The sequence below is a fragment of the Silene latifolia genome, chromosome 11, assembly GCF_048544455.1.
Source record: "Silene latifolia isolate original U9 population chromosome 11, ASM4854445v1, whole genome shotgun sequence".
NCBI classification, from domain to species: domain Eukaryota; kingdom Viridiplantae; phylum Streptophyta; class Magnoliopsida; order Caryophyllales; family Caryophyllaceae; genus Silene; species Silene latifolia.
The window spans coordinates 18,814,427-18,840,540 of NC_133536.1; the positions used below are offsets into that span (position 1 = coordinate 18,814,427).

General features: G+C 33.4%; 1 protein-coding gene, 2 non-coding genes and 2 pseudogenes across 3 annotated transcripts; 3 read left to right on the forward strand and 2 right to left on the reverse strand.

Moving 5' to 3' along the window:
• Positions 1-1,268: 1,268 nt before the first annotated feature.
• Positions 1,269-1,386, forward strand: LOC141615516 (U5 spliceosomal RNA). The gene has a single exon (XR_012529934.1). It is a non-coding gene; the product is annotated as a U5 spliceosomal RNA (small nuclear RNA).
• Positions 1,387-1,991: 605 nt separating this feature from the next.
• On the reverse strand, positions 1,992-4,011 carry LOC141613026 (alpha-amylase-like; annotated as a pseudogene).
• A 5,636-nt stretch (positions 4,012-9,647) lies between these two features.
• LOC141612758 (alpha-amylase-like) lies at positions 9,648-11,798 on the forward strand (annotated as a pseudogene).
• A 378-nt stretch (positions 11,799-12,176) lies between these two features.
• Positions 12,177-12,294, reverse strand: LOC141615528 (U5 spliceosomal RNA). Its single transcript, XR_012529945.1, has one exon. It is a non-coding gene; the product is annotated as a U5 spliceosomal RNA (small nuclear RNA).
• A 7,777-nt stretch (positions 12,295-20,071) lies between these two features.
• LOC141613027 (uncharacterized) lies at positions 20,072-20,452 on the forward strand. The gene has a single exon (XM_074431767.1). The coding sequence runs from the start codon at positions 20,072-20,074 to the stop codon at positions 20,450-20,452; it is 381 nt and encodes a 126-aa protein (XP_074287868.1).
• The last annotated feature ends 5,662 nt before the right edge of the window (positions 20,453-26,114 follow it).

Consider the following 26,114-nt stretch of genomic DNA (forward strand, 5'->3'; position numbering starts at 1 on the left):
TTTTTTTTTTTGGTTTAACTTCAATGTGTTATAATAAAATAAATACAAAGTTAAATAAATTTATGACTGATCAAATGTCATATTAATTAAAATAAAAATGATTCGAATAATACAACAATCAGTATTAAGTTCACGAATTATATCATTTTACGATACGCTATGTTGCAAATCAGTTAATATTTGTTTAAAATAATGTGAATATAATTTTATATAATTTTTAATTTTTTTTGTATAACGTGTGATATTTATGTATGAAACATACATGGTCCAAACTCAACTTATTCAAACTAACAAAATTCAAGCACTAGTAGTATACGCGTGATTGACTTTGTCCCAAGTGTAAATTTATTAATGTGAAATACGGAGTAATTATTTTATTCACGCCAACAAATTATACAACCCTAATAATTTCCAAAAAAAATTCAACTGATTTTTACTTACCTAGTTCCTTTAGGACTTCCTTGTTGTCGGTAACAAGAACTCCTCGCCCAAGTAACAAAGCATATATATAGACTGATGTAATTTCATATTTTCATAATCTTTCACTTAAAAACAATTGCAAATTATACATAAACAACACTAAAATCAGAGAGTTCATCAAGATCGTCATCATGGAGAAAGTGAAAGAAAAAGATAACTTAGACATGAATACTACTACTACGAGATTAATGAAGCTGAAAGATAATGAAAATACTAAGGTGCAATTGTCGTATGCTCAACGATTGGAGAATTCAACTCGAAAGATGCAAGAAAGATACAATCAAGCTAAAGATAGCCGGCAAAAGATATGCGTAATAGGGTTGGATGATGCCCCTAATCCATCTCGTCGTAGCGAGACTATGATCAAGAAAGTTATACCTAATGGTGTTAGGAAGCCACTGATGTCTAACGTAAAGCGTACCTCAAGTTGTGTCAAAGACAGAGGCGTAAAAAGAAATTCTCAAGGGTATGGCGGCATCAAGGGTAACAATGGAAATTTGGAGTTGTCGAAGAAACGGGATGAATTGAATGAAAAGAGGAGATTGAATGAAGTATACAAATTGTCGTACGCTGAAAGGGCGGAGATGGTGAAGAGGAAATTGGAACAAGGATATGATCAATGCAAAGACGATAGCCGTAAGAAGGCGTGTTTAATTTGTTAAATTCGAAGGGGAGTGAGAAAAAAAAAAAAACATATATAAGATATTAATCCCACATTGATGAAGAAACATTGATCAAGGTAAGAGCTAAGTATAAAGTGGCATTCTTCAACATTGAAAAAATCACGCAGCCATGCATTGAGCACAAAGCGAACTATTCTTTCGCCTTTTACTAAAGAATACCGTGTGCTCGTTGCTTTACAGTGGCATACGTTAATTTTTAGAGGGAGCTCCTTCAACGGAGCTTCCAGCAATTCAAGTGCAATGTCGATAATTTTAATGTCGTTAATTGTGTTTTCAGCCTTCAGCCTTTACATTATTGTCCAACAGCAAATATTGAAGCTTTCTTACATCAACAGATAAAATTGTTAAGAGTAATTTTGATGTTGTATATTCATTGCAACAAGGCTACGATGATCAATGCGAATATAGCCGTAAGAAGGCGTACTTAATCTGTTAGATGGAGGCTTCTCTTACATTCGTTCATCAACTTAGCTATGCATAATGCATGAAATAATAGCCTATTCTTACAATATCATTGTAGTAGAGGACGAGATTGACGAACCTCCTTAATTTTCATTGGCAAATAATCAGTTGACGAAATAAAAGAAAATTAGCCTCGTCGAAAATGCTAAAATCGTAATTCTTTGACAACAATTCCTCTGCATTATTATAAATAAGGTTGCAATCAACATATTTAGTAGCCTAAGTGGTAAGCTAAGTACAACACATGGCCCTAATTAATCCTCTCATTATGAGGACAAGAATGATACCTTTTCTTAGTGGTACAATACAATAGCGAGTTTTTAAATCGCCATATTAGTTTTATTATTATTGAATATTATACTCGTAACTACTAATTTTTAGGAACAATAGGACTTCTTACATCTTTCTCGTTCATGTGATTTTAACCTTGTTTCTCCCACACGCAATAATTAGCTCCATAGGTAGCAACTTTGAAGTTTGATGGAATGAGATTGCCAAGGTCATTTCTGGTTCCGAGCTTCACTATAATCTTTCCATCGATCATTGCAACGTAGAGATCAGCATTCGCTGCCATTATATTGACATTACTTGCTTCTGAAATACCATTTCTCGTCCTTACTGAACTCAATCGTATAATTTCTTCCTTCAAACCCCATTCAAAGAAATGATCATAGAACTGCAAAACGAAAACAGTAAGTGAATTGGAGTTTATTGGTAATTAAATGTTTGTCAAATAGTAAGTGCATATATATTAGGGCATCATCAACTATCAAGTGACTTACGATAGATGGGGTTCCGAGTGCGTGAGAATATATGCGTAGCCTTGCATAACTTTATCGGAGGGGAATGCCCATAGTCTTTGAGTGGATCCGGTATCATGGTTATCGATAAAGGTTACTGCATTTTTAGGCATAATTCCAATAAGTCCACTAGGCCTACCACTTGGGTCTTTTAATCTCCATAATTCTCCTTCAACGGCCGCTTGAAGAATACCTTTAGTAGTGAAATCAAAGGCATTAATAACACCTCCACCTGCGGCTTGGACCCACCCGGCTAACTCATTCCTAGGCCCGTCTTGGTTGTAGTCGGGCTTACCATCCGGGTCATAGTGTATAGCCGAGTCCCATAACTCACCAACGGCGAAATTAGGTGAAGTTTGTTGCATGTAAAGTTTGGTAATGCTAGGTGCATATCCCTTGACAAAATCAAATCTCCATCCACCATCAAATCCAATTTCGGTCTTCAACCAATTCATCCAATCGATTAGCTCTTTTTGGACTCTTGGGTTAAGGTGATCGATATCTGGAGCCGCTCCATACCCGGCTCCAGTGTCTAAATTCCCGCTACCATCTGAGTATTGAGTGTCGTCCCTACATATGGCCCATGGACCCCAATCTAGACGATCATCGGGCGTGCCTCCTTCAAAGATGCAATAGATTCCTCTTCCATCTTGTTTGTCAGCACATCTATAATTTATTACGATATCAGCTACCGATTTGATCCCTTTTTGATGTAAGGAGTTGATCAAGTTCTTCAAGCAGCCGTTGAAGGAGAATTGTGGAGATTAAAAGACTCAAATGGTAGGCCTAGTGGACTTATTGGAATTATGCCTAAAAATGCAGTAACTTTTATTGATAACCATGATACCGGATCCACTCAAAGGCTATGGGCATTTCCGTCCGACAAAGTTATGCAAGGCTACGCATATATTCTCACGCACCCTGGAACCCCATCTATCGTAAGTCACTTAACATATTTGTTATATACGCACTTCCTATTTTGCATCATCACATACAATTACCAATAAATTTAAGATATCTAATTAGAAGAAATTGTTTCCTTCTCGCAGTTCTATGATCATTTCTTCGAGTGGGGTTTGAAGGAAGAAATTATACGATTGAGTTCAGTAAGGACGAGAAATGGTATAACGGAAGCAAGTAATGTCAATATAATGGCAGCGAACGCTGATCTCTACGTTGCAATGATCGATGGAAAGATTATAGTCAAGCTCGGAACCAGAAATGACCTCGGCAATCTCATTCCATCAAACTTCAAAGTTGCTACCTATGGAGCTAATTATTGCGTGTGGGAGAAGCAAGGTTAAAATCACGGGAATGAGAAAGGCGTAGGAAGTCCTATTGTTAGAACAATTGCTCCTTAAAATTATTAGTTACGAGTATAATATAATACTCAATAATAAAACTAAAATGGCGATTTAAAAACTCGCTATTGTATTGTATTCCTTATACCACTAAGAAGAGGTATCATTATTGTCCTCATACGATAATTGCACCTTAGTATCTTCATTATCTTTGAGCTTCATTAATCTCTTATTAGTAGTATTATTATTCATGTTTAGGTTGTCTTTTTCTTTCACTTTATCCATGACGATTTTGATGAAATTCTCGGATTTTAGTGTTGTTTATGTATAATTTGCAATTGTTTTTAAGTGAAAGATTATGTTTATATATATGTGCTTTGTTACTTGGGCGAGGAGTTCTCCTTACCGACAACAATAAGGAAGTCCTAAAGCAACTAGGTAAGTAAATCAGTAGAATTTTTTTTTGGAAATTATTAGGGTCGTGTAATTTGTTGGCTTGAATAAAACAATTATTTCACATTAATAAGTTTACACTTGGGACAAAGTCAATCACGCGTACACTACTAGTGCTTGAATTTTGTTAGTTTTTACTTTTTAATAATCTAAATAAAAATATAATTTATTAAAAAAATTAATGATGTTAACTCAATTAATTAACACCCAACTCAATAAAGTTATGACATGAAACTCACATGATGTGGTATTTACGTAATTTGATTTGTAATCAGCCTGAATTAAGCCAAGTCAATTTATTAATATAAAATTATATTACATAAGAGTAAATCTTTACCAAAGTTAGTTAAAATTATACTCTGTATTTATCAAGCTAAGTCAATGGCCTGGGCCAGTGAATGAAAACGGCCTTGAGAATCACATAATTATACATCAAAAAACAAAACTAAAATAGCTTGTTAATGTAAAAGCCCTGTTTATAATACAACAACAACATCAGAGCCTTAGTCCTTAAATGATTGGGGTCGGCTGACATGAATTATCCTTTAGAACTGTCTATGGATGGTCGCACACTAAAAAAGTGAAATTATAGAAAAGGAAAAGTGGAAAAACAGAAATGGGAAGTGAAAGGGATACACAAGTCAAGTTAAATTTATGGGTTTTATAATTGAAGCCTGAATTTCTTTTATAAAAACTTAGAATTTAAATCGAGAATAAAGATTAAAACGGTTTTCGAAAATCCAAGTAAAGCTTAATCGTCGGACCGGGAAACTTTAAAAATACACTAAAAAGTATTATTATATAAGATTTTTTTTTGTTAAAAACGTGTAATAAATCCAATAATTCTGAGAAATTATTATCGTATTAAAACAATTTCGAGTTTAGCATCTATCACAAGGTTAATTTTCTTTTGCCTTGTCAACGGATTATTTAACACATTTACATTATTACATAAAAAGTTGTACACCCTCTATTCCGGTTATTTATTTATTTATTTATTCAGTCCATTTATCATCAAATAATTGATTTTCTCCTCTTTCCACGATCTTTGTGCCAAAATTAAAGGTAAACAAATGACCAATACAGAAGGAGTACAAGAATTTGATAAATAATAATGTAAATTTATAAGGAAGTTAATCAATGTTTTCCTCTAGTTCAATGAAGTTGTAAAAACAACTACTACTACAAGCATAATTAAGGTGAATGCCTGATATATAACAACTTAGGCACGCCTTTTTGCGACTATCTTCACTTTGTTCGTAGTCGAGAACTAGGGTTTTGATGTAGTAATTAACCACGAAAGAACAAGATTTTTCTTGTAGAGTTGTATAATTATTGCCAACTTGTGTAAAAATTAAACTTGGATTCACATGTATTAGTGCTTCAATTTTATTACCACCGCGGATATAGAATTTGAGTACCATCGACGATAATTTTGTAAATTCATTGATATTTTAATCTATTTTTTTGTCAAACAATTTAGCCAAAGGCAAAAATGGCAAAGAATATGCGATATCGCCCCTAAACATTGTCATTTTGCAAAAACATAAAATATTATGTACCATGTGCAAATGACAAACATCACCCGTACCACGTGAATTTTCAGTTTAATACTGTATTTATTATTATTGGATTATTTTAGTTACGGTGGCACCAAGAGTCAAGATAGTGTGTTACCGGGTGACGCCCTAGCATTGTCCATATAAAAAGTACCCCCTCTGTCCCGCTCATTTGGTATCCGATTCTATTTTTTGGTGTCTCGGTCAATTATTATCCTTTCTATTTTAGAAAAGCATTTGACGAACAATTTGATCATTTACACTCAATTTGGTTCACATGTCATTTAGTAATTGACCCCTAGGTTGCACGGACACTCCTCCTAATCGGTGTTCCCGTGTCGAACACCCGTGTCGGACACGACACTCGTCGGACACACGTCAAAACGTGTCGGACACCTGTAAACCCGTGTCTAACTTTCATCTTTTATTTGGGCACGTGTCCGACGCGTGTCCATGGTATTTTGAGCCGTGTCCATGGTATTTGGACACCTTCAAACGGAAAGTTGAATTTAAGGTAAATGACGTGAATTGTTATATGGTTGAATTTGGTGAGCAAATGATGTTCTTTAGACAAGTAATGAGATGTCGAAATAGATTGATTATAAGTTGGTTTTTGGTTTTAAAAATGAGAATAAGTTATATTTAACGTCAAATTATACCTTCATTTATTTAAATTTAATATCAAATACTTTTTCAAAAGTAAAATCACACATATATAACTACAAAATATATATTTTATTAAATTTAAATAACGTGTCCCGTGTCCTAAATTTCATGGGATGCCGTGTCACGTGTCCGTGTCGTGTCTGTGTCCGTGTCCATGTCGGTGCTACCTAGATTGACCCTCTCCACTTTTCTTGGTCTTTGTGTCAAAACCAAAGAATAACAAGTGACCGAGATGGAGGGAGTATTCACTAACAAATTCCCGCTTTTTCATCCAAAAGATAATACCGACAGGGCAAGAAACTGAAAGAGGAGAGGGTCAATTACTAAATGAAAAGTGGGTCAAATTGAGTGTAAATAATCAAATTGTTCATCAAGTTTAATTCTTAAAATAGAAAGGACGACGATTGACTGAGACACTCCAAAATAAAATAGGACAATAAATGACCGGGACAGAGGAAGTACCTCATAATGATTAATGATGTATACTCTTTGGTATATTTGCAAGAGTAAATGAATAATTACTCCCTTTTAGATACCACTTTTCTAAAAAAAAAAAAAAAAAAAAAACCATTTTATACTCTTTTTATTAAATTACTTACCTCAAATGTTCTGAGGTAAAAAATTGCACACTTTTTTATATTCTGGTGAGATATTCCGTCAAAATTCAAATTATTAGTTTAAAAGCCTAATTTTATGACGATACTACCCTTATTACTCTATTATATACTTAGTCTTCTCTCTCCCTTATACATCTATTCAATTCATTTATTCATTTCAACTTTCCTCTCTTCTTATATTTTTCCCCACTTAAGGTAAGATTGTTCATCTTATTTTCAGTAATTAGGGTTTACAACCGAAAAATTAGAGTTTCCTAATCCAGAAATAAAGGTTATAATGCCAAAAATTAGGGTTGTGTTTAAAACACAGAAATTAGGGTTAAAACCCCAAGGTTTAAAAATCTGGAAATAAGGGTTTAAAACCCAAAAATCAGGGCTAAGAACTAAGAAATTAGGGTTACACAAAATTAAAATGATTGGAATACTACATTTAACTCAATTGATTCGCAACTAGTTTAGATCACGCGCAATGAATGCGCGGTATTTATAGAGTTTTTATTTTTATATTACTTAATCATGCTAACTTAAAAACTTATTAATTTTTCATATTTCACGTCATTATAATTTGATATGAGAAAAAAAAACTTAACAGTAAATTTTTTAAAGAAAACTAAGTAAAACTAAACTCAGGGCCGGCCCTGGGGCCGTGCAAGCGGTGCGGCCGCACAGGGCCCCCGACTTGGAAGGGCCCAATCGCAAGAAATATCAGTACTGGTTAATAAATAATTTAGTGCATGATCTACCATAATAATCACTGAGACATAGTGGTAGGAGGTGTGGTACATATTGCAAGTGGTTCTGGGTTCGATCCTTGCCTCATGTTTAACTTTGTTAGATTTTTACAAAATGGAAATTTTCAATTTTCAGCAAAATATGGCTTTAGGGATTTGAAACCGGGTGGCATGGCATGTTTATTGTGGAACAAACCACTATACCACTTAGTTATTGTGAAAGGATGGAAAAGGAATTTATTTATGTACTTATATTTCTTCTAGAATTGAGAAATAAACTAGTTATATAAACATTACTCAAAATAGTTATGTATGTTTTTTTTTCATTATTCTTTTAATAAAAACAGTATTGGGGGGCCCCTTTTTAAGATTTCGCACAGGGCCCCCAAAATTACAGGGACGGCCCTGACTAAACTGTAATTTAATAGTGGTATCTCATTAACGTAATTGTCATGAAAGTAATCAAAAACTATTTTTTTATACCACAAAACTAATGATTCCAGTTTCTCTCAAGTTTTTTTGTCATGAAAGTAATTAAAACGATTTATAATTTTGCGTAGTATGACTGTATGAGTCATGTCATTATCAAATAATAGTATCAATAAAGATTTAATATTATTTATATTTTAATTAAAATATTATAGTTTAGTGTTTAGTGAAAATTATATAATTTGATGAAAAGATTAATTTTAATGAAAAGAATTATATAATGAAAAACATTATAACTATTAATTTTTTTTTTATTTAGTGAATACAATTAAATTATAAATAACTTCCTTATTTAAAAAGATGCTTTTTAAAGGGAAAATTAGTGAGTTCACCTATTCTTTTAATAGATAAGGGATTTATATTAAATTTCAACATATTTATAAACACCTGGCTAATAAAACACAGAGAGGCCAAAGTCGATACTTTGAAGGGGAGAATCCTCGCCAATGCTCTTAAACAAAAAAATTTCAAGCTTGAGATCTCTATGAATAACCCCCAACGAATGACAAGCTTCAACAACCCAACAAAAGTGCTCATCGTCAACTTTGCTGCCTCGCGCTAATTATACTGCCCTTTAGCCACAATCCGATCAAACAACTCCCCACCTTGACACAACTCCATAATTTAAGTATATTAGGGAAATTTTTTGGGATTAAATATTAAAAATCAATAGAATGACAAGTGAAATGGAGGGATGTCTAAATATTGACCCAATGGTAATTTCGTCAGATTTTAAGAATTTTCGCCTGTAAATGAAAATGAGTGCAATTTTAGACCTGACAACATTTGAGGGGAGTAATTTAATAAAAAGTTTATAAAATGAAGCTTTTTTAGAAACTTGATACCTAATATAAAAGGGAGTAATTATTAATTTACTATATTGGCAATCACTATAAAATATACTACAAGATTATTGTATGGTACGACCACTCAAACAATGACGCATTTCAAGGTAAAAAAATGACAATTTAATGTGACAAAATGACTAGTTTTACTTTTTTGTTTTTTAAAACCACTTTTTAACGTAAAATGATCATTGTTCAACATAAAACTCCTCTACACTATATGATTGACAAATGATTGTTGGTTATGACTTCAACACTTTGTATACAACATAGCAAGTGTTCAAATTAAATAGGGTTGGGTGGTGACTGCGATAAAGCATGGCTGCATGGGTCATCTGTTATATACTATTTACTCCATTAAATCAAAAGTTGCAATTTGTGATCAAATAATGAATCGTCAAGTAACGAGAGCTATCCAAAAACCTTATCGACCTAACTTCCATTTACTCGAAATACGTGACATTTTTCTATCGATTTCACCATGCATGCATTTTATTCGCCTATAAAAACCCTCCTTACGTTCCTAATTCTTCATTCATTTCCTACATCATATTTCTTCTTCTTCATTGTTCCATTCACGGAGTTTGAAGATGAAGAGTTCTAGGATCACCAATCTTCTTTGCTTCTTTACCATCTTATTCTCTCTTCTCTTTGCCTTCGTCACGCCTACATTGTTATTTCAGGTAATACACTCTTTAACTTCTGTTAGTATTTGCAATGGTGAGCTGAGGTTCGAAGCTAGAGGAATGAACTAGCTACAACTTCCTCTGTCCCAATCATTTATTTTCCTTTTTATTTGTTGTGAGTAGTATATTTTAATCAAAACTAAACAAGATGGAACAGTTTACTAGAAAAAAATAAAAAAAATCTCTTTATCATTCATAAATTATTCTCATTTGAAATTCAATAGGTTTGGTTAACTAGATTAATTTATTTTTGTTGGTTGAGGAAATAGTTACATTAATGCATTGTAATGTTTAGGGATTCAATTGGGAGTCATACCATACGCAAGGAGGACTTTACAATTCTTTGGTAAACTCGGTTGATGATTTGGCCAGAGCTGGAGTCACCCATGTCTGGCTTCCTCCCCCTTCTCATTCTGTTTCTCCTCAAGGTATATATGTTTAGTCTTCCGAATTACCGACTCAATCATTTGTTTACCTTCTCGGACAACTTTGATTTTATGTTAGAGAATTGCACTCGAGAGTCGAGACGTCTGTTTAAACTAAACTAACTCATATTTGTCTTGAATTTCAGGATATTTACCTGGTAGATTATATGATCTTGACGCCTCAAGGTATGGACATGAGACCGAGTTGAAGAACTTGATCAACTCCTTACATCAAAAAGGGATCAAATCGGTAGCTGATATCGTAATAAATCATAGATGTGCTGACAAGCAAGATGGAAGGGGAATCTATTGCATCTTTGAAGGAGGCACGCCCGATGATCGTCTAGATTGGGGTCCATGGGCCATATGTAGGGACGACACTCAATACTCGGATGGTAGCGGGAATTTAGACACTGGAGCCGGGTATGGAGCGGCTCCAGATATCGATCACCTTAACCCGAGAGTCCAAAAAGAGCTAATCGATTGGATGAATTGGTTGAAGACCGAAATTGGATTTGATGGTGGATGGAGATTTGATTTTGTCAAGGGATATGCACCTAGCATTACCAAACTTTACATGCAATAAACTTCACCTAATTTCGCCGTTGGAGAACTATGGGACTCGGCTATACACTACGACCCGGATGGTAAGCCCGATTACAACCAAGATGGGCCTAGGAATGAGTTAGCCGGGTGGGTCCAAGCCGCGGGTGGGGGTGTTATTAATGCCTTTGATTTCACTACTAAGGGTATTCTTCAAGCGGCCGTTGAAGGAGAATTATGGAGATTAAAAGACCCAAGTGGTAGGCCTAGTGGACTTATTGGAATTATGCCTAAAAATGCAGTAACCTTTATCGATAACCATGATACCGGATCCACTCAAAGACTATGGGCATTCCCCTCCGATAAAGTTATGCAAGGCTACGCATATATTCTCACGCACCCTGGAACCCCATCTATCGTAAGTCACTTGATAGTTGATGATGCCCTAATATATATGCACTTACTATTTGACAAACATTTAATTACCAATAAACTCCAATTCACTTACTGTTTTCGTTTTGCAGTTCTATGATCATTTCTTTGAATGGGGTTTGAAGGAAGAAATTATACGATTGAGTTCAGTAAGGACGAGAAATGGTATTTCAGAAGCAAGTAATGTCAATATAATGGCAGCGAATGCTGATCTCTACGTTGCAATGATCGATGGAAAGATTATAGTGAAGCTCGGAACCAGAAATGACCTTGGCAATCTCATTCCATCAAACTTCAAAGTTGCTACCTATGGAGCTAATTATTGCGTGTGGGAGAAACAAGGTTAAAATCACATGAACGAGAAAGATGTAAGAAGTCCTATTGTTCCTAAAAATTAGTAGTTACGAGTATAATATTCAATAATAAAACTAATATGGCGATTTAAAAACTCGCTATTGTATTGTACCACTAAGAAAAGGTATCATTCTTGTCCTCATAATGAGAGGATTAATTAGGGCCATGTGTTGTACTTAGCTTACCACTTAGGCTACTAAATATGTTGATTGCAACCTTATTTATAATAATGCAGAGGAATTGTTGTCAAAGAATTACGATTTTAGCATTTTCGACGAGGCTAATTTTCTTTTATTTCGTCAACTGATTATTTGCCAATGAAAATTAAGGAGGTTCGTCAATCTCGTCCTCTACTACAATGATATTGTAAGAATAGGCTATTATTTCATGCATTATGCATAGCTAAGTTGATGAACGAATGTAAGAGAAGCCTCCATCTAACAGATTAAGTACGCCTTCTTACGGCTATATTCGCATTGATCATCGTAGCCTTGTTGCAATGAATATACAACATCAAAATTACTCTTAACAATTTTATCTGTTGATGTAAGAAAGCTTCAATATTTGCTGTTGGACAATAATGTAAAGGCTGAAGGCTGAAAACACAATTAACGACATTAAAATTATCGACATTGCACTTGAATTGCTGGAAGCTCCGTTGAAGGAGCTCCCTCTAAAAATTAACGTATGCCACTGTAAAGCAACGAGCACACGGTATTCTTTAGTAAAAGGCGAAAGAATAGTTCGCTTTGTGCTCAATGCATGGCTGCGTGATTTTTTCAATGTTGAAGAATGCCACTTTATACTTAGCTCTTACCTTGATCAATGTTTCTTCATCAATGTGGGATTAATATCTTATATATGTTTTTTTTTTTCTCACTCCCCTTCGAATTTAACAAATTAAACACGCCTTCTTACGGCTATCGTCTTTGCATTGATCATATCCTTGTTGCAATTTCCTCTTCACCATCTCCGCCCTTTCAGCGTACGACAATTTGTATACTTCATTCAATCTCCTCTTTTCATTCAATTCATCCCGTTTCTTCGACAACTCCAAATTTCCATTGTTACCCTTGATGCCGCCATACCCTTGAGAATTTCTTTTTACGCCTCTGTCTTTGACACAACTTGAGGTACGCTTTACGTTAGACATCAGTGGCTTCCTAACACCATTAGGTATAACTTTCTTGATCATAGTCTCGCTACGACGAGATGGATTAGGGGCATCATCCAACCCTATTACGCATATCTTTTGCCGGCTATCTTTAGCTTGATTGTATCTTTCTTGCATCTTTCGAGTTGAATTCTCCAATCGTTGAGCATACGACAATTGCACCTTAGTATTTTCATTATCTTTCAGCTTCATTAATCTCGTAGTAGTAGTATTCATGTCTAAGTTATCTTTTTCTTTCACTTTCTCCATGATGACGATCTTGATGAACTCTCTGATTTTAGTGTTGTTTATGTATAATTTGCAATTGTTTTTAAGTGAAAGATTATGAAAATATGAAATTACATCAGTCTATATATATGCTTTGTTACTTGGGCGAGGAGTTCTTGTTACCGACAACAAGGAAGTCCTAAAGGAACTAGGTAAGTAAAAATCAGTTGAATTTTTTTTGGAAATTATTAGGGTTGTATAATTTGTTGGCGTGAATAAAATAATTACTCCGTATTTCACATTAATAAATTTACACTTGGGACAAAGTCAATCACGCGTATACTACTAGTGCTTGAATTTTGTTATTTTTTACTTTTTAATAATCTAAAATCAATCAATCAATCAATACATACATATATATAAAGCAGAAACTTTTCGAGCGATATTAGAGAGTCCAACTTTTTTAGAATTCCTAACAAGGGTACATTTCGAAAAAAAATTAATAAAATTATCCTAATAAAAGTAGATTTTTTAATATTTTAATAAAATTATCCCAATATAAGTAGTTGATACTCAAAATACATAATGTAACTAATTATATGGTATAATATTAATAACATAAACGTTATTCGTATAGTGTATCTTAAATTTCAGTAGTCATACTAAATGATAAGTTAACTTAAACCTAAAAAAATAGCTTAAAAGCTAACTAAAAATTAAGAATGATAATTTAATTGATCAAGTAAAAAAAATTTTGGCAAACTAACGAAACATAGTTGGGTTTTTTTTTGAGTAAAATGATACTCGAAAAGTACATAATAAGTTCTCTATATTTAATATTTTAAATTGGAGGAATAAAAAACACATGTAACTTATTTCTCATTTTTCACTGCTACTCTTATTTTGGCAAATAGTTTATCTATCAAGTATTACAAAAAAAATTAAGATAAATGAACTTTTGGTCAAAAGCTTATTTCTTTGAAACAAAGCCTAAATATGAGATTTTTCATAATCTCCCGACCTTCCTCAAATCTAATTAATTACTTCTTGTTTTTTTTTCTGCCAATGTTTACTTATTTTTGACCCTATTGTTAGGAGTTGATCTCAAGTTCCTTTTTTTAATTTTATAATCTCCATTATAGCTATTGATTCAGAATAAATATTAACAATTAGGCATTGTAACACAAAGTACATATATACTCCAAAATCATGAAGAACAGAACATTATTGTTAACTCTACAAGTCTACAATAAGAAAAAACATTTGTCTTGGATGTAGAGAATATAAATAAATTTTTACGCTCAAATTGAATTTTAAATCATGTCAACCATGAGTGTTATATATGGGTAGAATAATATCAGAATTGTTTGAGAAGGCTGTAGAATATACGAGTATATGACATTTAAATGGAACGAAACTATTTTAAGATCTCTCCAAGTTGAAGCGGTTATGGTTTTGAAAATTTCTACCTGCGACAACAAGAAGACCTACATCCGTCATGTCTTATCTCCCATATGTCATCCTTGCTTTTAGGAGTCAGTTTTTGTTTTCATTATGCGGGATTTGGTAGAGTGTTTTAGTTGGTGTAGACTTTGGGAGTAAGATTCATTATCTTTTAGGAATTTCGCACTAAATGTACTTCATCCTCATTGCTTCTACACAATCATCAAAACAGAAGTTTGGCCATGATTTTCGACATATTAATGGTCAAAGTTATAAAAGTTTGACCTCTAAGAAACAAGGCGGAAGATGTTTAAGAAGGGAAAGGAGTATACCTATAACTCATAATGGTATGCTCTACCAAGTGTGGTATGTCGGTTATGTTGTTGAGGAACATTAACTCCGTAAGAGGATTATCTAACGGGATCTGTCATATTATCAATCGCCTTGGAAAATTCATAGTAGAAGCGAATATACTTACGGATTCCAAAGTCGGCAAAAGGTACTGAACCTGAGGATAGTAATGACTTCCTCTGATACAAATATTTCTTATATTCTTAAGAAGCGATAATATACGTCGAGGCCATGCTACGTAGACGTGACAAACAGATCTGGTCGTGTCAGGTTCAGGTGTCACATTTAAATGGATCATAAACTCTTCAACAAAAACTCGACCCAATTAAATCTCGTGTCGTGTTCATGTCGATCCAGTTACATTAGTGGGTCATCAAGCCTCAACCCTAACCCGTTAATTTCGTGTCGTAGTTTCGTGTCATGTCAATATTTGGAAAGTGTAAGTATATTTATGTAAGGATCAAGAAAAATTGGGATTAATTTAGTAGATAGGTTATTCGGGTCGGTCCGTGTGTGTAGTGCTCAACCTAAACCTAGCCCAATTAAATCTCGTGTCGTGTTCGTGTCGACCAGCTTGTATAAATGGGTCTTTAAATGTCAACACAACCCCGTTAATTTCATGTCGGATTCGTGTCGTGTTTTTGTGTCATGCCATTATTTGCCGGCTCAGATGCTGCGCCATGACAATAAACAAGAGTTGGGAACAGTGACAAAATCATGTTTAAATTTATCTGTCAAAACCAGTTTTTATTAATGGTCAGCTTTATGTAGAAGCGTTCATCCAAGAGATTAAGGTTCTACATCGATGATAGAGACCAATAAATGTATCAAGGTCACAAGAAGGACATTGTTTATAAAGAAGTTTTCACAATTTGCCAAATTAAGATGTTGTATTATATATTTTGCATGAAGTTTTTAAGGATAAGTAGTCAAAGACTATTTCGGTTAAAAACTGATGGTGCTTAGACAATAAGAATGGTAACACTATAATCTAACTATATCTCTAAATGTTAGTATACAACTGATATAGTTAAATACCAAATGCCACAACACTTTAGTTGCATTTTTGTTATAGGAACTGATGATTAATCTGTCCTCATCTAAATCAACCTCCGAAATTTTATTTGCTCCTATTGTTACCATAGTTTGACTTTTTGTTAAATTTAATAGTTTTCTATTACCAGACCATGGAAACGTAAAATAACGTTTCAGAGGTGTCATAAAATATATACTACGAACTGGCATTATTATACAAACTTAGTAACCCGACTATTTAAAAAAAAAAAGACATAAACTACTAACTAATGTTGTCACATATGATACAACTAGGTGCTCGTGCATTCTATGTAATAGAATCAGAGATATTTTGACTGTGTTTAAAGATTACTAATTCTATTGGAATTCAGTTTGGATTTGATTTTGCGAGATGTTTATACGGAGTACTAATTACTATAACCATGTTACTTGATCTTATACTAATTTATGGTAAAACTTTTATGCTAAAAGCAATAACGGATTTTTTTCCATCAATGACAATATAGTATGACTTTTTTTATTAACTTAAAATATATTAATTTTTAAAGATAATCCTAATGAGAGGCCCGTGCATCGCACGGGCTTTCCAACTAGTACATATATAAAGCAGAAACTTTTCGAGCGATATTAGAGAGTCCAACTTTTTTAGAAATCCTAACCAGAGTAGATTTCAAAAAAATTAAATATATAAAACTATCCTAATAAAAGTATATTTCTTAGTATTTAAAACAAATTTTAATAAAATTAAGTTAGTCAAATGAAATGACCTCGATCTAATCAAAACAAAACCAAAATAAAAGTTACCTTTGAGGCTTCGATGACATCTATTTGAAATAACCCAAAAATGACCATTTAGCAATACAAATACTTGTGTAAGACGGCCTTATACAAATTTATTGTAAAGCAGATTTTCTTAGTAATCACTTATACCGACAAATAGACTAGGATTGTGATTGAATACGTTTTACAATTATATTAATATAAAACCGTCTTACACAAGAGTAACTCTTTACCAAAGTTAGTTAAAATTATACTCCGTGTTTATCAAGCTAAGTCAATGGTCTAAGCCAGTGAATGAAAACGCCGTTGAGAATCACATCATTATACATCAAAAAACAAAACTAAAATAGCTTGTTATTGGAAAAGTCCTATTTATAATACAACAACAACATCAGAGCCTTAGTCCTAAAATGATTGGAGAGCCATCATGGATGATCGCGCACTAAAAAGCGAATTACAGAAAAGGAAAAGTAGAAAAACAAAAATGGGAGGTGAAAATAATACAAAAGTCAAGTTAAACTTACATGCTTTAAATCGTCGATGATTTCAAGTGTCTTTATATACATTCGACAATGGCTAAAACAAACTATATAATACAAATGCTTGTCGAATTCTCCACTTTTCTTCTACTTCTCTCTTACCTCTTCATTTATTGTCCATTTGATTCCTATACACCACAAAGTAAAGATATGAGAATTATTGAAAAATAAATCAAATAAAATAATTAGGTGAAAATAAACAAACTTTTTCATTAATTTGTTTTTGCTAGGAATGTGTTAGAATTTTTATCAATTTATTTTGTTTTATAGGTTAAATGTTTTCATAACGGTAGAATATAAAAAAGATTAGCACTAAATTATGACTATTAAATGGAATAATGCATGATAAATGAAAGTGTTTAAATAAGATGACTAATTAGTCTATTGATTACACTTTGCCTTTTTATTTTCTATTTTTACTTTTTTTTAAATAAAAAATAAAAAATTGATCAAACATGTATATGTAGCTCGTCACGTGTTAGTCTAGTAACTACTCAATCTAAGCTTTTTTATGTTACTTTTCATTAATTTTTCATTAATTTGTTTTTGCTAGGAATATGCTAAAATATTATTAATTTATTTTCTTTTATAGGTGAAATTTTTTCATAACGGTGGAATATAAATAAATTAGCACAAAATAATGATTATTAAGTGGAATAATGCATGGTAAATGAAAGTGTTTAAATAAGATGAATAATTAGTCTATTGATTACTACTTTGCCTTTTCATTTTCTATTTTTACTTTTTTTTTAAAATAAAATTAAAAAATTGATCTAACATGTAAATGTTGGGCATCACGTGTCAATCTACTAACTATTCAATCTAAGTTTTTTATGTTATTATATAGATGTAAATGTTGTGCGCCACGTATCATTCAACTAAATACTCAATCTAGGCTTTTTATGTTATTATATAGATAGATATCTTTAAATTATTAACTTATAGTTAATGCATATTTTTTTTATTGTAGTTTCTTTTTGAGTTAATTAAGTTTAAAACTAATGGAATATGGATGAAATTTTTAAAGGAAATAAGTGAATTAAATTTTGCAATATAATAATAAATTGATAATCAATGTCATATTCGTTTGTCAAGTCACATTGTTATTGTGTACGTGGCTTTTTTTTTCATCCCATGTGGCATTATTAGAATCCATGTCATATTCGTTTGATTGTATCTTTCTTGCATCTTTCGGCTTGAATTCTCCAATCGCTGAGCGTACGTCAGTTGCACTTTATTATCTTCATTATCTTTGAACTTCATTATTCTCTTATCAGAATTATCATGTGATGACTTCTTCATGTCTAGCTCTGATACGAAAATTGCGCGGAAGCGGTTTAATAGAATAACGAACAATAATTAAAAGGGATATTTGCTTCGAAATCTGTCTTGAAATCGAAACAATGGGATATTTGCGCGATCTAGACCTATAGATCGAACAATGGTGATTGAATCGCAAGACCTATTGCTATCAATCGGGTTAGAATTTGAAAACGCGTCAAACAATAACAAAGCTTGGAACGAACGCGTCGATCCGAAATTCACAATTGCACGCAGCAAAGCAAAGTTCTGTTTTTTTTTTTTATTAATTCTCAATCTATATCCGATAAACAATACATTAGATTTCCTTATATAGGAGTTAGAAACCAACCTAGCTAACCTAAAACACAATCTGAAACTTACCTAAAATCGTCTTGCCTTCTTCTGTTAACTAGTAAATAAAATAAACTAATAATAATCTCTAATTAGGAAATATACTAGTCCTAATGATTATGGAAAACCTTTATTTTGTATCAAGCTCCATGACGATAGTATTATATTTACTCTCAGAAATTTGATGAAATTCTATGATTTTAGTTGTTTTTCGGTAATGGGGTGATTTGATTTTTAAGTGAGAAATTATGAAAATATGAAATATGTATGGTACATGCATGTCTATATATACACTTGGTTACTTGGGCGACGATTTTTTATGACCGACAACAAAGAACTTCATTCTAATTCCTAAAGGATTGCTAAAAGCACCCGAGAACTAGGGTTTTGATGTACGGAGTAGTAATTAACCGCGAAAGAACAAGATTTTTCTTGTAGGGTTGTATAATTGTTGCCAACTTGTGTATAAATTAAACTTGCTGGACAAAGGTTAATCACATGTACTAGTGCTTCAATTTTATTGCCACCGCGGATATAGAATTTGAGTACCATCGAGGATAATTTTGTAAATTCAATGACATTTTAATCTATTTTTTTTTGTCAAACAATTTAGCCAAAGGCAAAAATGGCAAAGAATATATGCGATATCGCCCCTGGACATTGTCATTTTGCAAAAACATAAAATATTAGGTACCATGTGCAAAGGGGCAAATTTCACCGGTACCACGTGAATTTTTTGTTTAATATTGTATTTATTATTATTGGATTATTTTAGTTACGGTGGCACCAAGAGTCGAGATGGTGTATTACCGGGTGACGCCCTATCATTGTCCATATAAAAAGTACTCCCTCTGTCCCCGTCATTTTTTGTCCGAATCTATTTTTTGGTGTCTCAGTCAATTGTTGTCCTTTCCATTTTAGAAATGCATTTGACGAACAATTTGATCATTCATACTTAATTTGGTCCACATGTCATTTAGTAATTGGCCCTCTCCTCTTTCCATGGTTTTTATGTCAAAACCAAAGGATAACAATTGACCGAGACTGAGGGAGTATTCACTAACAAATTCCCGCTTTATCATCCAAAAAATAATACCTACAGGGCAAGAAACTGAGAATGGGTAGATGATTTTAAATGTGAAGGAGCTAAATTTGGTTATAGTGTTTTTAGGAGTAAGGGATAATTTTAAAAAATTCACTAGATATAGTATTTTTAGTGGTAAAAGAGCTACAAATTGCAAAAGGCTACGAATATCTCAGGGATAAGAGGAATCAGGTTAATTGGCATCATTTGGTATGAAACTCTTGGTCTTTATCTAAACATAGTATACTAGCTTGGATATATCATCAAAATGGCTTGAATATGAAAGAAAAGCTTCACAATTTAGGGATAACTGAGGATGCTACCTGTTGTATATGTGTGAATACGGATGAGAACAGTGAGCATCTCTTCTTCTCTTGTGATTACAGTAATAGGGTGATAGATCAGATTGGAGATTGGCTTCGCATCGTGTTACCAACCCAGAATATTTTGCATTGGAGGTTTAACAGGAATGGTTCAAAGACTAGAAAAGCCATTGTGGACGCCACCATTAACTCTTGCATGCATAATATATGGCGACAAAGGAATTCCAGCAAGTATGAACTCAAGATTACTCACCCGAATAAACTTGCGCAGATTATTGTTGAAGATCGATCTCAGAACCCGTTTCTTAGCTCTTTTGAACAGGAAGATTGGAGATGAGGATTGAAGAGTCAAGGACGAGAACACCTAAGAGGGGGAGGGGGTGAATTAGGTGACCAATTTAAAAATTTTAAGCTTGAATTAAGCTTCTTTGAAATCTAGGACAATAGACTAAACTGATATGGACAATACTTTAAATGATAGAGGTGTTTATACTTAGAACTATTTGAGTTAGAAGTATATACACACGAATTCAAATTTCAAGATATGTCACAAGAAAGTCGATCAAGTTGCCTGCACTTAAAAAGTATGAATGAAAGAGTATTTTTTCTTCAACTTAACAATGAAGATATTAAGTGAATACTTTTTAAGTTGAATACTCTTAGCAATGAAAATCTTAAGTGAATCTCTTTTAAGTTGAAAACTTGAAATACTTAGTCGTTTTAAGTTCACAAGATTGAATCAATCAAATAGTGTCCGAGACACAAGATTGAACACTGTGACACGGCATGTTGAGATAAACAATATATAAATAAGGAGAACAAACGTAAAAGTAAATGAACAAACAAGACGATGTTTAAAAAATTGGTTCAGCCTCTACTCCGAGGCCTACGTCCAACCGTTATTTTATTGCTTGTTTAGAAATTTACTCAAACAACTAAACCCCTTACAATGAAAATAACTCGCCAACCTACTCCGGTTGCATTTGCTTGAAGCTACTCCGCTTCAAGACTTTCACTTGCTTAAAGCTACTCCGCTTCAAGACTTAAGTTCTATCTCACAGGTTTACAGAGTCTTTGAATCTCAATCGTTCACTTAATGAACATGGAGATCACAATTAAGACCTAAACACGAGAATCATGGAACAAGCTCATATGCCACAGTGCAGCGAACTGATACATGGAGATTTACAGCCCTTTTGAAAAACGTTTGAAGACTTTTAAAATAGAAAACAATTTTGCAAATAAGCTGAAGAACAAGAGCTGATGTTTTGCAAAGTGTTTTAACAATTAATGCTCATAAAAGTCTTGGGTAATAAATGATGCAAATGCACTCTATTTATAGTGGATTTGATCATCTAAGTAGTACAACTTAGGTTAATTAAACCCAATATTAAATAGATAGCCTTTGAGTGATTGTAAGTGTTAGGCTATAGGCTTGGAGTACAAGTCATTGATCAAAATCAGAAAACTCTTCCCAAAACACTCAACATGTGACATTTTACCAAAATGGCAAAAAGCATTTCTAGCTTTAAAACTTTGACAAGTTCAACTTACCATTTTAGTAAAAGGTAAATGCACAAATCTAGAGGATTAATCAATGTGGATTTATGACTTAAAATTTCAGATTTAAAACTTCAACACATTTGACAAGTGACAACTTACCACAAATGGAAGAGTGCTTTAGTACTTGACTAAATCAACTTTCCATTTATGTAAAAGTAGATGCACAACTTTAGAGGAGTCACATGTGAGTTTTGCAAATTAATTTTTTCAGATTTGTTTTCAAGCTGGGATAATTCAAATGTAAAATCTTTGAGAATATGAAATTTGTAAAGATTTTGACACTTAAACATTCCGAATAAAAGTCCCTCCATACGGTAGTATCAGAAACCACAGTGCAGTGCACTGTTGCATGGTTTTGCAGCCACTTGACGTAAATGAGAATGTTACACTTACTCTTACATTTTTCGACTAATGCTAGGATCATATCATTGTCTTGACTTCTTGTTGACTTCATCTTGATCATGTTAAGCCGTCTTTGAGAGTCAATTTGATTGCTTCAATCACTAAGCATTTGTAATCGTTTACAACATTTGACTAAGGTAAAGGGATTTCTTATCATAACTTTATCTTGATCATTCTTGAATCATCTTTGTAAATTCATTGAGTGCTTCAAATGCTAAATATTATAACTAAGAAGCAAACAATTAAATAACAATGAAACTTGGCATCATCAACCAAGTGTGTTCTAACAAATTCCCCCTTTGATGATGGCAAGTTTTAATAATGTGTGAAGTTCCCCCTTAACCTATGGTTAGCCGGTCTTTAAGCATTCAACATAAAACATACAAGACATGATCAAGGCATGAAAGAGTCAATATACTTAGTCTAAGTAGAACATCTAACCAAGGCCGCAAGACATATTACGGTGAACGCAAGCCTAAGAGTTAAGGGGTCACACATAAGACATAATTAAACTACTTCCCCCTCTTGACATCATCAAGGGAGGACAAAACATAGTGACAAACACAGTTTGACATAGTTTAACAGCAAACAAGGCAAGGTTCAACAAATAAAATAAGTACGGTTTGCAAAAGAATATGGAAAACATTAAGCCAAAATGGGTTATGTTGATGGATAACAGGGCTAGAAATGGGGTTAAGCAAGGCATCATCAATTTTCTTGGAGCTTTCCCCCTCAAAGTTTGCATAAGTTCTAAAAATTCTTCATTTCAAGTTCGAATTTTCTCACTAACCAATTGAGTAATGGCTACAAGAATCTTACCCAAGTCTCAAGGATTAGGAAAAGAGTTGGTGATTAATGATTGCGGATTAGGTACCAGATGCAACATTCACCTTGACAGTGGCATAAATCTTCTTCTTCCATTTTTTTTTTTTTTTTGAATTTGATTTTGAATTTGAATCTTTGAACTTGAACCCTTTTTTTTTGTTCTTTTGTTTGGAAAACGCTTGGTGACAATGAGCTTATCATGTTAGTTTTCTTCCAAGTCATCATCAAGGATTTCAAAGATTTTCTCATTTGTAGCATATGATAAGGGCAATGGGTCAAGACTATTATTAAACATACTATCTTCATTCAAATTACCAATATCTTCATAAATTTCATCTTCATTATTAACCCCAATATTCTGGTCATCTTCCTCAATTAGAGTTGTGGTTTTCTTTCGTGTCACAGTGACACATGCTGTGGCATCAGCTTTGGGAGGAGAAATAACCTTGGATTTCTTAGAGGAAATGGGTAATTCGACATATGAACTTCTCAACATTTCATTTGTGGCAGCGGATTTAATGGGAGAAGTCATTTGTTTCTTTGAATTTTCTCTTTTCTTTGGGTCATAAGAATCTTGAAGATTTTGAAGTCTCGGTCGTATGAGGGTTTTGGAGGCATTTTTTGAAGTGTTGATTCGGATGGTTTTAGTGACATGCGGAGGGTGGAAAGGTTTGATTTTTGAATGTGGGTTGAGTGGCTCAATGCAACAACAATTCAAATACAAGCATAATTATTCATATTTTTCGAACCATATTTTTTGCATGAAGTAAACTAATTAACAATTAGGGTCATCACATGTATGTCCTCATCTTTAGTCAATCATTAAGGAAAATAAAATAATATGAATCACATATCACCCAATAAACCAATTTCCAACCGAAGTTTTACGAATTGTTCTCTTTCAAACGGTTTTGTAAAAATGTCCGCTAATTAATTTTCCGTTCTACAAAAAACTAAGACAAATATTCCTTTTTACAACTTGATCACGTAAACATCATGTCTTATGTCGATATGTTAAGTGTTAGAATGTTGCATTGGATTCTTTGAGGTGTTAATTGCACTAGTATTATCACAAAAGATAGAAGTTGTGTCGAAGATAATACCATAGTTATGCAGTTGTTGTCATACCCAAAGAATCTGTGCGCCACAGAGTACTGCACTATTGTATTCATTTTCAGCCGTGTATAGTGCAACAACTTCTTGCTTCTTGAAGGCCCATGAAATGAGGCAAGGACCTAAGAAAGTGTCAATACTTAATGTGTTCTTTGTATTCACCGTGCTACCCGCAAAAACCTACAAGATCAAGATCGTAATGAGATGGATATCAAATATATAGGTTTATGTTCCAATCAAGTACTCAAAAATCCTTTTGACGGCTTTGAAATGTGATTCCGTAGAACTTGATTGGAAGCGGGCACACAAGCATACACTAAATTGTATGTCGGGTCGACTAGCGGTTAAATAAAGTAATGAACCAATCATACCTCTATACATGATTTCACTAACACTCTTACCATTTTCGTCTTTGTCAGGATTGATGTTAGAAATCATTGGTGTAGCAAGAGGTTTAACATTAGTCAACCCAAACATACTTAGCATTTCCTTCAAACACTTTTGTTGATGAATCATTGTACCTTTCTCACTTTGTTTGATTTGAAGACCAAGGAAAAATCCAAGTTCTCTCATCATGGTCATCAAAATCAGAAGTTATTAGATCCAAAAAAGTATTTAAAAAGGACGCCATTTGTTGCACTAAAAATAATGTCATTGACATATCCTTGCACAAGCAATTTCCTTTCCTCGATCGTGACTTGATAAATAATGTCTTATCAACCAAACCACGTAAACAACATTTTCCCAATAGAAATTTTGAAAGCTTATCATATCAGGCTCATGAGCCTGTTTTAAACCATAAAGTATTTTATTAAGTTTTAAAACGTGGTTAGGGAACTCATTATTTATAAAGCCCAATGATTGTTCGACAAAAACCTCTTCTTCAAGATATCCATTTAGGAAAGCAGTTTTTACATTAATTTGAAAAAGTTTTTGTCAACATGAGATGCAAAAGCTATAAGCATACTTATGGCTTCAAGCCAAGCTACCGGTGCAAAGGTCTTATCATAATCGAATCCCTCTTATTGGTTAAAACTTTGCACCACTAGTTTAGCTTTGTTCCTTACGATTTCGCTAAAATCATCAAGCTTATTGCGAAAGACCAATGTTGTACCTGTAACAGCAAATTTTGTATTGCGATAACTGAAATACAAAACAAGGAAACAATTATATTTTATTAATAAATATCAAAAGTACGTGTACAATCTCTAATGTATCCTCTGATTCTAATATGCCGTAAGGGGTACGTGTACGGGGTACACGTGAGGGGTAATGCAGTAGACAAATTTAATTGCTCTACGCGCGATGTAAATTTGATTTCTTGAGAGGGTCGCGATGACTTGAATCTCTCTTGAAGGTTTGAATTTGTGATTGAATCTTCAACGCAGGCGGCACGATTTGATGCGCTTGTTGACTGCTTGCATTGATTTTGACAGAGAGGATTTGTAGGAATTTGTACCTTGTTCTCTCTAGCTCCTTTGCAATTATGAATTTTCAACCCTTTGAATGAATGAGAAGAGCTCTATTTATAGAGTTTCAATTCCCTTTATTGGACTTTGATGGTCACAGGCCCATTTGTGGGTTTACAAGCAACCTTGGCCCAAATTTGATTCTTTCTGGGTTTATTGATCCGAACAACTCCTTTTGTAATCCGAATCAGCCCATATTTCATTTAATCGGGACAAATTAATTAAATTAAGTTAAAATTTGGTATTAACTCAAAATAATTAATTCATTTTATTTATTCGGCACTTTAATAAATTTTCCGTGCCTACAAATTGCCCCCTCGGGACTTTGTCACGTGCGCCTTTTTTGGTGTCTTGACGTGGCGAGGTCTCGATACATTTTACTTTGACTTGGAAGTCGATGCATCCCAAACTCGTCGTACGGGTAAAATTTTTGACGTCATCCTGTCATCTTTTTTTTTTTAGACTTGGCGGATAACGAATTTTTTTTTCTCGCTTGACTTGGAAGTCGATATTGAGCACCCTAACTTGTCGTAAGGATAGCCTTCTATCTTGTAATGTCACCCTGTCATTATCTAACTTGGCGGGTGACCAGTCGTGAGAGAGAGCTCATTTGAATTTTTTTTTTTG